The 12,237-nt window shown below is 44.5% G+C and overlaps 1 protein-coding gene across 6 annotated transcripts in view; it reads right to left on the bottom strand.

Moving 5' to 3' along the window:
- nhsl1b (NHS-like 1b) overlaps positions 1-12,237 on the bottom strand; it is a 113,923-nt gene that overhangs the window by 5,484 nt on the left and 96,202 nt on the right. For 5 of the 6 annotated variants that reach the window (XM_066676361.1, XM_066676362.1, XM_066676367.1 and 2 more), the window contains exons 3-6: positions 11,364-11,500; positions 8,945-9,137; positions 7,221-7,352; positions 1,663-4,809 (exon numbers count right to left, since the gene is read on the bottom strand). In XM_066676361.1, the coding sequence (XP_066532458.1) occupies positions 1,663-4,809; positions 7,221-7,352; positions 8,945-9,137; positions 11,364-11,500 (3,609 nt within the window). The remainder of the gene's footprint in view (positions 1-1,662; positions 4,810-7,220; positions 7,353-8,944; positions 9,138-11,363; positions 11,501-12,237) is intronic. The other variant, XM_066676363.1, reaches the window with a different exon arrangement.

The raw sequence follows: 12,237 nt of genomic DNA, 5'->3' as shown, positions 1-12,237 counted from the left end.
CACATGGCACTGGGTTACCTTCACACACTCACGCTCCATATGAATCACACGTTCCCATCCATAATGTGAGGACTACAGCTATATTTGTGGGTAGTGTGACTCTAACTCTGATATACTGTTTTTTAAGGGAGAAGCAAACAACCAACCCACACTCCCACGGTCCGCCCACAAACATTGTAGACATTGCGTACATTCCAGAAATGGCACAGAGCCAATCTGACACAAAAACATGTTGCATCTGTGACAAACGGCAGCTTCGGGTTTGAGATAAACACAGGCGCCGCATGCTAACGTGACAACGATCTGCGAGGCAAAGGTGAGAAAGAACTCAAAGAAAAACTAAATAATAAATAAAACTGGAAGAGGTAATCCACAACCATGAGGGAATAATAAAGTGTTTATAAACACTGTTAACTGTCTGGAAACGAGAGTTTAACCCCTGTCAGTCAAATCTACCTTCACCTGATTGAGAACTGTAATCTTAACATAGCTACATCATGCAGTCCTTGACATGGACAAGGACAAACATGCAGTTCGCTCTGAATTCCTAACATCAAATGCCTGCAAAAAAAACAGCCAGAAACTGCTTCCTCTTACATTGTCATAGATGAATCCCCATCTTCATCAGAGTTAAGGTGCTCTGCTCTGTGCCTGTCCTCCCTGTCTCCTCTCGTCATCTGCACTTGCCGGAGACGATGCAGGCAAGCTCACGTTACACACTCACTTTGGTCCCCCTCCCTCCTCTACCCAGGGCCAGCCCCATAGCCCTCCCCTTCACTCTAAAGCGACCATCCCATGAGGAAGCTGCCCTATCCAAGCCTCACCATGCAGAGAGAGAGAGAGAGAGAGAGAGAGAGATAGGACAACAGACATGGGAAAGAGAGTGTGGGACGGAGAGAGACAGGAGATAAGAGAAATAAAACAGTGACAGGAAGAGAGGAACAGTGACTGACAGGCTGTGTAAACTGGGATAAACATCACAAGAAGACCACACGAAACAGGAGTGAATTAAAACACTGAGAGAATTAGAGTGAGAATGAATAAAGAGGGATAAAGACATAAAGAGAGAGATCAACAGTAAGAAGGGAAACAGTGGGATGGTAAAGAAGGACAACAAGAGGAGGACAGATGGCGAGAGGGGAGGGTGGCTGGATGTACAGAGTGAGTTTGAGAAAGACAGGAGAGGCAGGACAGGAGGCAGAGAAAGAATTAATCCAAATGGCTGCTGCAGCAGTATTTTATTCTAAGCCCTGATTCACCCGGGGAGGAGGTGGAAACAGGCTGCAAACTGCTTCAGTTCAAACGAAGGTGAAGAGAAACCCACTGCAATGAACTGCACAGACTATGACAATCCACAGGGAGGGAAACTCTAAAGTGATCTAAGGTGCAGTTGAACCAAAGTGAGGATTCCCATCTTTAAAACTGAGCGGCCTTCACAAAGAAATGACGAAAAACAACCTGAACGTTCTCTTTAATGTCTGTGTGCATTTTCCCAGCTTCTTCTTTTCCTTCTTCAAAAGGTAATAACACATCTGTCACACTCTGCTGTTCCCAATGTTTTAAAAAAAGACCCAAGTAATGAAACATGTATGATTTTCTGCCACCCACTTTAATAAATGACCTTCGCCTACTGAGAGCAAAATTAGACTTAAACTGACTCACCATTTTCATCATCTTTGGAGCTGACAGATTCTGTAGTGCTGATCGCTCCGTCCTCATCCTCTTCATCTTCTGAAGTGTCCTTCACCTCATCTACAGCTGCTTCCTCAATGTCCGCTGTATGTGTGCTACATTCCAGTTCACTCATCTCAGTGTTGAGGTTGTTCTCTTTCTCCTGCTCCTCCACAGAGGCTGATTCCTGACCTGTGCTATCATAAACAATCCCCTCTTCCTGAGGTTTTGGGAAATCAGAGGCATCTCCATAGATCAGCGTCTGTTTCTCCTCTGGTTCAGATGCTGACGGCGAGACGACCGGCGGGAACCTGGGCTTCTTTGAGACCGCAGGTGGTTTTTTCTTAGGTGTGGAGTTTTGTGATGACTCAGCAAGCCTCCCTGGCCCATCTACCTCAGCATTAGATGAAACTTGGACAAGGTTAGCAAACCTACTCGGGCAGTGATTCTGTTCTGAGAGGACTTCTTGTCCAGATTTTGCCTCATTAGGTGGTGTCTCAGCACTGCTGTTACTGGCAGGGAGTTTCTTCTCTGGAGATGAAGGGCTTGAATCTCTATTCAGGTCAGGGTCAGAAGAAAAATTCAGAGACAAAACAGTTGGATTCTCTTGTTTTTTAAACTTAGCTGGTATCCATGCGTTTGTGTCTGTTTCCTGAGATTTGGAACTACATGCTTCTCCGTTCTCTGATCGTTTGACTGATCGGAGCTGTACGTTCTGGAGCGCAAATGCGGTGATCAATGGCATGGCAGACTTGCCCGACTCCTCAGAATGAGGGGCAGCTGACCTCCGCTCAGAGTTCACTGGTTTGAGGCCGTCTTTTATTCCCTTTAGGTGAGCAGATGAAGGAATCATTGGTGTCACGGTGGGCATGGAAGGAGGTGTGAGAAAAGCATGAGCAGTAACAGTGGGAGGGAAAGGGGGAGGCGGTGGGGGAGGAGGTGGATGAAGAGGGGGACTAAAAGAACAATTAAGTGACATGCTGTGGTCATTCAACATCTCTGGGGGAGGAGGAGGTGGAAACTCTGGTGAGGAGTTTACAGATGGTGCGCTCAAAGAAGCTTCCTGCTGTGGAGTAGAGGGCAAAGCAGGATCAGGCAATGAATATGTTTGGCTCATAGAGCACACAGGGCTAGAGTGAGGAAGAGTGGGTGGGAAAGTTGAAGGGCTGAGGGGTGAGAAGGTCACAGTGGAAGGAGGCAATGGTGGAGGTGGAGGGGGACCGTTGTTTTTCATAGAATCTGAGGTGTTAGAAGATAGGGACGTGGAAGAAGAAGATATTGACACAGAGGAGAGCAAAGACGACTTCCTTTCAGGCACACGTGGCTTTGGCTTGGAGCCTGAGGGTGACATGGACCTCATGAAGGTGGGAACAGGGGTACCAGCGGTTGGTGTGTTGGACTGGCTTGAATATCCACTTGAAGGTGAGGTTAAACGATGCACCCTGTCTGGGGAGGAGGTGTTGACTTGAGGCTTGACTGCCACATCGTCTTGGGCAGGAGGAAGGGTGGTCTGGGCACCGTTGTGGAGACCCTGTCCATCTGCTATTCCGCCTGGCTGTCCTCCGCTTGACACTGAGTTCATACACGGCAGTGACTGGATCTGGTCTCCGTGCGGACGAGGGTAATCCATATAATAACCCCAGGACTCTGCGTAGTCAGAGCGCAGGCTGCTAGTGTCACTCTGCGAAGGTGTGACGTGACAGATGGAGTAGACGTTAGCTACCCCTACAGCAGACATCCCACTGCTTCCTGCACTTACACTACTCTGGCTCCGGGGACGCAGCATCCACGGGTCCTCGTAATCACTGCTAGGGCTATGAGACGGAGAGGTGGAAGATCCTTTCCCTTTAAGCCCGTTCTGAAGAGACTGCTGTAAGGTGGCAATCAAAGACTCATTAAGTACTGAGCCGTTGCTGGCTTCGGCACGGCTGAGGTTCTTAGGTTTTCGGCGCAGTGAGTCTGTGCGTAGCGGTGGCAGTGGTGGCTTCTTACACTTACGAAGCGAGATGGAGCGAGACAGGGAACGGTCACTGTACAAGCTAGTGCGGTCTTCTGACTGGCCAATGCACTCATACATACTGTGCCTCGTCGCCCTACCTGCAATATTATGGCTTTTTGACCTCAGCCCTGAGTCCAGGTGCATGGACGTGTAATAGCCATCGTTGTCCATGGAGTAAAGTGAGCTGGAATCTGTGCCTTTTGAGGAGTGCTCCAGGCTGTTGTAGAGATGATTGATCGGGGTTGAACAGCTGGAGGTGAGCGTCCGTCTTGGCAGCACATTCGCAGGAGTGTCGTAAATCCAATGTTCATCTGAGGATGTTGTTCCTGCAGCGATCGTACTATGACTATGCAAGCTGCTGTCCGACTGGCCGGTCTCCTGCACGTCTGCCTCCGCTGTGTCAGTACCTGTGGCGATACTAGTGGAGCTCTCTGCATTGATACTTGAGGCTATGCTGTGTGTCTTTGCATGCAGTTTCTGCCCTGGGTTCGCCGCAGTCTGAAGGGCGATGACTTCGGCCGAACACGACAAGGTGGCATTAGGGATGAGCGAAGTCGAGTAGGCTGCATGAGGAGAAACCACACAGGCAGGACCACTGACTGTCCCCCACTCTCCCTGCGAGCTCCTCACCTCCTGGGATTTCGGGCGGACTGGATTACAAGCCCTGGGGGCATTCCTCATGTGAACTGCAGACTCATCAACCTGGAGTTTTCCGATTTGTCGAGGCACTGTAGGAGAACTGTCCTCCACCCTGCATGGAGTGCTACTATACAGCGGTTCTGCATTCAGAGAGACTCGTGCTCCACGTGGCAAGCTGTGGAAACGCTGGATATCACCGTTGAAGCGAGGAGCCATGACACGGGTTGGAGATCCGGCGGAGTTGCCATCGGAAACTGTTGATATATTCGTGGCAGATGTTGAGATGCCAGCCATCTGAGCAGCGATTCCTTGGCCCCTCTGAGCTCGAATCCTCCTCATGGATGGAGGGACAATCTTCACTTCCTCTGTCTGACAACCAGAATCTTTGGTCTCAGAGCGCCTGAGAGCAGAGCTCACACTGCCAGAACGTCCCAAAGTCGAATACTGTCCAGGGAGAAACATGGACTGTGGCCGGAGCTCCCCTCCTCTTCCTTTAGCAGCTGCAGAGTGAAACAGTGGTGAGCGATGGTCATGAGCATAACTACAGCTGCTCCCTTTGCCCCCTCCCTCTCCTTTGCTCTTTCCTGACATTGGCTGTCAATCAGATGAGATGCCTGTCTATAGGGAGTGCTAATTAATTTGATTAGCTACAGCCACATCTGATGTGTTAATAACTTCAAGAAAGCTTGATTACAGCTGATAGCCTGAAGGCTGACTGCCTAACCCCAAGTCTGCCTATGTGAATGAGCTTTTGCCTCTGGAGAACGGTCCTCCAAGATGGGGATGGGGAACTGGTGCTCTCTCACTCTCTCTCTATCTCCTCCTCTGGTCTGCTATATCTCCCAGCCTCTTTTATGCTTTCTCTCTAAATTGCAGTAAGAAACCAGTTCCAACACGTGATTCCCCACACAGTTATTGAGTGATGCAAACAATTTATTAACCATTCTCTCACCTAATGTAATGTGTCAGAACATTCTGAAGCTGTCTGTCAGAGCCCCATCCTAAAAGCATTTCAATCACATAAGCTTCCCTTTAATCTGCAGAGAATTAGCCCTGGTTTATGAGGTTACCCCTCCCCACCCCTGTATTATTAAACAGTAAACTGTGACTTAGACCAGATTTATTTTGGATCACTGTTAGCAGGACACTGTTTAAGTGCTCGATAACTTAATGTCATACTCACAGCCATCTGTCCAATGTTAAACACCAAAGGGTTAGAATGGTTAAAGTACTGGACTCGTACACTACATGGACAAAAGTACTGGGATGGAATTCAGGCGTTTCATTCAGTCCCATCTCCACAGGTGTTTAATATCAATTCATGCAGCCTGGCTTAACGAACATTTTTGAAAGAATGGGCCATTCCAAAGACCTCACTGAATTCAAGCATGGTGCTGTAGTAGGACACCACCATTGCAACACGTTTGTGAAGTATCTTCCCTTCTAAATATTCCATGATATATTATGAGTGGTATTATTGAATAGTGAGTGAACATGTTTAGGAAACACATCAAAAGTCACCAAAGCTCTGCTGACTCAGTAACTGCAGATTTCCAAATCTCCTGTTATCGCTACCAAGGGGGAACCAACTCCATATTAATGCCTGTGGATTTAGAATGGGACGTCATAAAAGCCCCTGTAACTGTAACGTGTAGGTGTCCCAGCGCTTTTGTCCATACAGTGTACCCATAGATGACAAAAGAAAAAAGAACTTCAGTAAACATGCCCAGATTTAGTCCTCTCAATATCCACAATAAATCAACATGTTCGTGAAAGGAAGTATCACTAAAAAAAAGTATAAATCTTTTCTGTGTAAAAAGTTTTTTTTAATAGTTGGTGTAGACTTAAATGTTGTTCTGATTGTACGGGTGCATTAAAAGGTCAGGGTCTCTTTCCCTTTCCTGTGACCCTTTAGTTCTACAGCTTTTTCCCATCCCCCATCCCCTCTATTACACCACCACAGAAATATGGAGTGGTTTGCCAGAAGAATCTGGAAAGGGGATTATATAGAGGCTTCAGTGTGTTGTAGAGCACAGTGTAGTATGTCATTTTCAGCACTGTATCCAAGTATTGGGTCTCATACACAAACAGGAAACTGCAAAGGAACAATTGAAAATTGAAAACTAATTCTATCTAAATGCAGGTTCTAAAGATTATGCAATGAGCGAAGGGACAGATGCATGGCATGGGTCAAATGATGAAGAGCCAACAATGGCCTCTTTTTCACTGCAGGGCCAAATGGTTACTCTAGCCGTGCCACACCGTTACATGTTGGTGAGGACCTGTTAGACGGGTTATAGTTTGTTTTTCCATTTGCTGTGTTGCTAAATCGGGACCATGAAGTGCGTCTCATTATAATTTTATGGCACTTGGTGATGCCGGATGTATCCGTTCTTACATTTCCCGCCGCACGCCACCTTGCAAAATGGAGCACTCTAACAAAATGCAAAAAAGACAACGAAACTTGTCACAAAAGTGGTGGTGATGTGGAACCAATCAGTGGATCCCTACGTCATTAAACCCTCACACTGAGTTCTGTTAAGTGCTAAGAAAACCAGGCTCAACATGGCTTGCAAGTGTACTGTCCAGAACTGTGTCCATGTGGAGAAAAGCCCTCCATGGTTTCCCTCCGTGGTCAGAACCATTCGGCCCTGCAGTGGAAAAACCGCCAGTGACAGTCTTGTAAAGAGTGATTCAGAGACCTGCAGTGATTGATCATAAATTGAGGCAAGAGTGGTTTCGAATTCAAATCGGAGTTTGATCTAAAACGGAAGCAACACATATAAAGCACTGTAATGAAATTTGCAGGAAAAAGCAAGTTTGTGGACTACACTAGATGAAAGACTAATTCTAGATGATGGCAGGCAGGGCAGGAGCAGCCGTGGCGAAAGCTGGCAGAGCCATACCATACCTAGTTCCTGCTGGATGTTGTCAGGAAGCCCTGATATAGTCTTTCTCCGTTTGACTTTCTTGGGTCGACGGGCCAGAGTGTCCGTGTTTATTAGGGAGCGGCGGACGCTGGCCTGCCGGTCAAATGTCTCTCCTGGAGACCAGGTGAGGAGGGCAGGTGTGGAGAGCAGACAGGCAAAAGGGGGCAGTTAGTGATGTGCATGCATTCCTCATGCAAAATAAATGTGCATAAACGAACACACGAATACAAACACACGTACACACACACACACTCAGTGTGCAAGCAAACTTAGCAACAAAAACAGAAAGAACGAAAAAAAAATAAGAATTCATGATCAGACTTTGATTACTGGGGTCTAAAAAGGAAAATGGAGAAAATATATCTAGCATATTGTCAACAGTTACATATTGCATCCTGTTATCAATATCAGGATATCAGGGAATCAAATCCAATCTTGGAACAAATCTGGTCTGTATTGGTACACACTCGCATGGTGATGTACAACGCTGGGTGCAGTGTAATAGTTTCAAAGACAACATGTGACAATAAAAAAAAAATATATATATATATATGGAAAAGCATGATTTTTTAATCAGAATAATAACAGAAAAAAAACAAGCGTTGCTAAGCATATGATTGTTTAGCATTAAGGCCTCATCACAGCATGTCAAAGGTGAAAATATGATCAAAGCTGTAGCTCAGTGCTATGTTAGACCACTCTGTGCAGAGCCTGAGAGGTGAAGCATTAAACTGTGCTTTTAACAGAATTAGCCGGATATGGCAGGAAGTCTGCGGCAGTGGCAGTGCTGACAGGCTGAATTATAGTGTGTATGTGTGTGTGTGTTTGTGAGAACAGTTTAAATACCATATAGCTTATGTCATGTTTGAATACCACAGACCTGACACTTCACAAATTCAGAAATTGTGCGTTGTTGTAAATGATATATGTATGTTTGTGTGTGTGTGTGTCTGTGTTAATGTGTGTATATGAGATTGATGAGCGGCTTTATTTGTGCTTGACCTTTGGCAGTTCATTGTAACAAAGAGCGATCAGGAGGAAGATTGACCACTCAGGCTGAGAGATCATTTGTACAGAAAGGTCAGATTGACAGGAGAGAAAGGATTTAGTTGTTAATAAGTTAGTGTAAGGCAAGCATGCAACAACCCCTTTAATCTATGAATGCAGAATTATCTGTTTAGCCGTAAGCATTAAGTAAACACAGGGCTGACATATACAACAACAACTTATTCCATTAGTGCTGAAAAGCACATTATCTTAAAATCATGGCACTCTGTGCATCTGCAGTTTACTTCTTACTACTTTGAGTAGCGCTACATTAGACACCGTGCTGATGTTCTGCTTTATGCCATTATTAAGATTATTATACAGTACGCAGAATTGTAATCAGACAGACACATGCAGGCAAAATAGTCTATTGCATAATCTCAGAGATGCAGAGACTTTGAGAAACTGATAGAACTGCTCTGTAAGTTACTTCTAATGTTTACAGACATTCCTAGCGCACATATTGTACAGTCGTTCTTGCTGCTGCTGTTACCTGCCATTTCCTTGAATAATGAATATTAATAATATTTCTATCCATCTATAAATAAATAAATAAATAAATAAATAAATAACTTTCTATCTGGCGTCAGCCAAACTACTCTCAGCTTCTGAACTTTGAAGTATGTTCGATGGACAGTTGTAAGCGGGCCTATCTTACCTGTGACGTTAATTGGGACAATATCTGTTAAAATAGCCTGTGCTTGCTGTCTCATCTTCTCTTCAGGTGTGGGAAGGGGTGGGTGCTTGTTAGAGCGCTCCTGTCCATCAATCTCTGACCCGTCCTCTGGCACTGGAGTCTGAGATTTCATTGGGTTGCAACTTTTCTCTTCTTCTGCAGAGGATGCGAAGGACTGTAGGAGGAAGTGGAAACGATGAGCAGTTACAGACGGGAATGGGTGCACCTGAGCAGCTCCTAATAAATGTCAATTGTGTCTTGAGGGAGATATTGTTTTTCCACTCAAACACAGTTTTAACTGCTGCTTTCACCGCTTTGGCTCTACTCAGATTCAGCTAGAAGCTGTTTATGGTGCCTCTGACCTTTTGTAGATCAGGAGTACACAGAGCTATTTAACGACCAGTCACACACTCCCAACAAACACACAGAGAGAGAAAGAGAGAGAGAGAGTTAGAGAGAGACAGACAGAGAGAGAGAGACAGACAGAGAGAGACAGAGACAGACAGAGAGAGAGACAGACAGAGAGAGAGACAGACAGAGAGAGAGAGAGACAGAGAGAGAGAGAGAGAGAGAGAGAGACAGAGAGAGCACTTCCTATCAAAGTAATTTTTAGCATATATATTTCTGAACTGATTAGATATAAGATAATAAATGGCATTTAATGGTCAAAATTACACATATCCACTTCCACGGGTATTTTTAATCATAAAGAATTAAACCTGTAAATATTTCATTGTAATTTACCAAGCCCATCATGTTTTGGTTATGATTATAATTGTAAATCCCTTTTCCCTCCAGTTTTCAGGACCTTTGTCATAAAAATGTGTTGCGCGCACACACACACACACACACACACACACACACACACACACACACACACACACACAGACAAAGACTATAGGAGCTGGGCAGTGAGGGAGCGTGGGGATTCATTGATGCATTAAAACTCTGTTCACGCATTATGATTCCTGAATGGTCAGGCTCCTTGCAGCTGAGCTACAAGTGGAAATGTTACAACTGGATTCACACTCTCACACCTGGGCCTCTGTTAAAACGCCACAGCAGTGTAAATCTCTACCATTTCTGAATGCACAAACAGTGCATTAATTAGATAGTAAATATATCACAGATGTGCTATTTTTTGACAAAGAAAGAAGCATACAATGTAAATATCTACCAACAGAAAATGTAAACTGAATGTTAATGTAAAATGTGTGTGTGTGTGTGTTTTTTTATAAAAAAAAAATATATATATATATATATAGAGAGAGAGAGAGAGAGAGAGAGAGAGAGAGAGAGAGAGAGAGAGAGAGAGAGAGAGGGAGAAGAGAGAGTGTGCCTCCCTAAGCTTTCTTCACTCAGACTCTGACAGACAGAGTTAGAATCATCACAGAGTGAAAAGGCAGAGGCCGAGGCCCAGGGGTCAAAGACCAACCAGGGAATTTCTGAAAGGGTCTGACAAGCTATATTTGCAGCAAAGAACTTGACTTAAACGGATGATTTCATTAATTAGAAGGGGTGACTGGACACTTCTGGACTGTGTGTGTAATTTGGAATTTTTGAATAACTATGCACTGTATATAGTGGTTAATTTAAGACTATTTCTATAGTTCAGTCTCAGAAACACAGCAAAACACTGGATCATGACTGACTTTGAGAATTTTTTTCATCTCCATATCAATGCCCTGTCCTTTACCCAACTTTATGGCTTGGCTGTACATCTGATGACCACAGAAACATTTAGTCTATTAAGCTCTATATTAAATAAGACTAATGTGGCTGCTGTGCAATAAGCTGAAAGTAACAGGTGGAGGGGGTCTCCAGAGATCCACCGCACAAAATGAGGCCACTAATGGCTCTGACAAAACTAATGAAGCAGAGAGTCAGAGAGAGAGAGTGAACAGAGACCAAGAAGAGACGGATAGAAAAACAAAAAGAGAATGTGGAAACAATGAGTATATGAGAGAGAAGGCAAGGGGGGGGGGGAGGCGGGAGAGAACGAGAGTGAAGGAATGAGAACAATAGAAGGAAGAGAGATGGAGAGAGATAATGGGACACATAGAAATAGCTGAGGCTGATGTGCCACTACATTAACTGGACTAATACAGTAGCACGTCTTTACCAGAGGAGGGCAATGTTGCACTGGAAACCTTTTGGAATTGTTACAGTAATAACATTTTGACTGAATGAAATGAACTGTTCCCGTATTCCCCATCTTCAGCAGTAGGAAGTAAACTCATGATGACGCTTTTCTACCTGGCTCTCATCATGGTCATCCAAAACAAAAGTGCTTTTGACTCAGCCCTGGTCCTGGAGGCACACTGGAGGCACGGGGTTGACGAGCACTGCCTTAGTCACAACTTCAAGTGAGAGTGTATTTCTATCAATCACATCATCTCACCTTATTATCAGCCTCATCAGCTTCATCATCCTCATCCTCCTGCTGGCTGCTTTGGGAGTGGGCGGAGCCTGTGAAGATGGGGCCCTGAGAGTAGTACTGTGAGCTGCGGAAACCATCCTTTCTCAACTTATCACATTCTGAAACAGAGCATGGAGAGTGCTGGTTAGGACAAGAGCAGTAAGGTGCCATCACAATCACAGTTATTTCAAAGAACAAAACACACTTGTTAATAGGAGAAAGTTGCTCTTGTGCTATATTTATGTTGATTGAGGACTGATGTTTGTCTGTGAAAGAATACTAGGGCTGCACACTTCTCCCTCAGCCACTGCACTTTACCTCCTTAAGACTGAACGTTGTATCATCCCTAGATTAAAGTGACTAGTTAGTTAGCGCCCTCTACTGGGCATTATAGAACGTGTTCCTAAAATGGACTGGTACAACTCCTGTTTATCTATTAATCTATTATTTTCTATAAACGCAGGATATGAAGGTGTCCACATCACACGTCCTAGTGCCCTAGGTCCAATCCCATAGTTAGCCACGTGTTCAGCATGAGTTCTACATTAACTCTTTAGTAATTACACGACCAGCCTTTAATATAATAATTTAACTCGTTTCATTTTCGACACATTTTAAATAAATGATTTTTTTATTTATTTTTTATTCAGTGGTTTGATGTGAATTGTTCCATTGTAGAGTAACACATGAAGCCTCTATGCTTCTCTACAATTAATGACTTCTCAGTTACTTCAGCTTATTCAGTGAATGTTTACATTTCATGAAAAAGAAAACGTTACTGTTAGATTTCATCTGGTCTTTTAATAACTGATTTAATTTCCCTTTTAACAACTGTTGCATGGTGCTTACATGTGCC

This window comes from Hoplias malabaricus, chromosome 7 (genome assembly GCF_029633855.1).
Source record: "Hoplias malabaricus isolate fHopMal1 chromosome 7, fHopMal1.hap1, whole genome shotgun sequence".
Lineage (NCBI taxonomy): Eukaryota > Metazoa > Chordata > Actinopteri > Characiformes > Erythrinidae > Hoplias > Hoplias malabaricus.
This window is presented reverse-complemented; position numbering and strand designations above follow the sequence as displayed.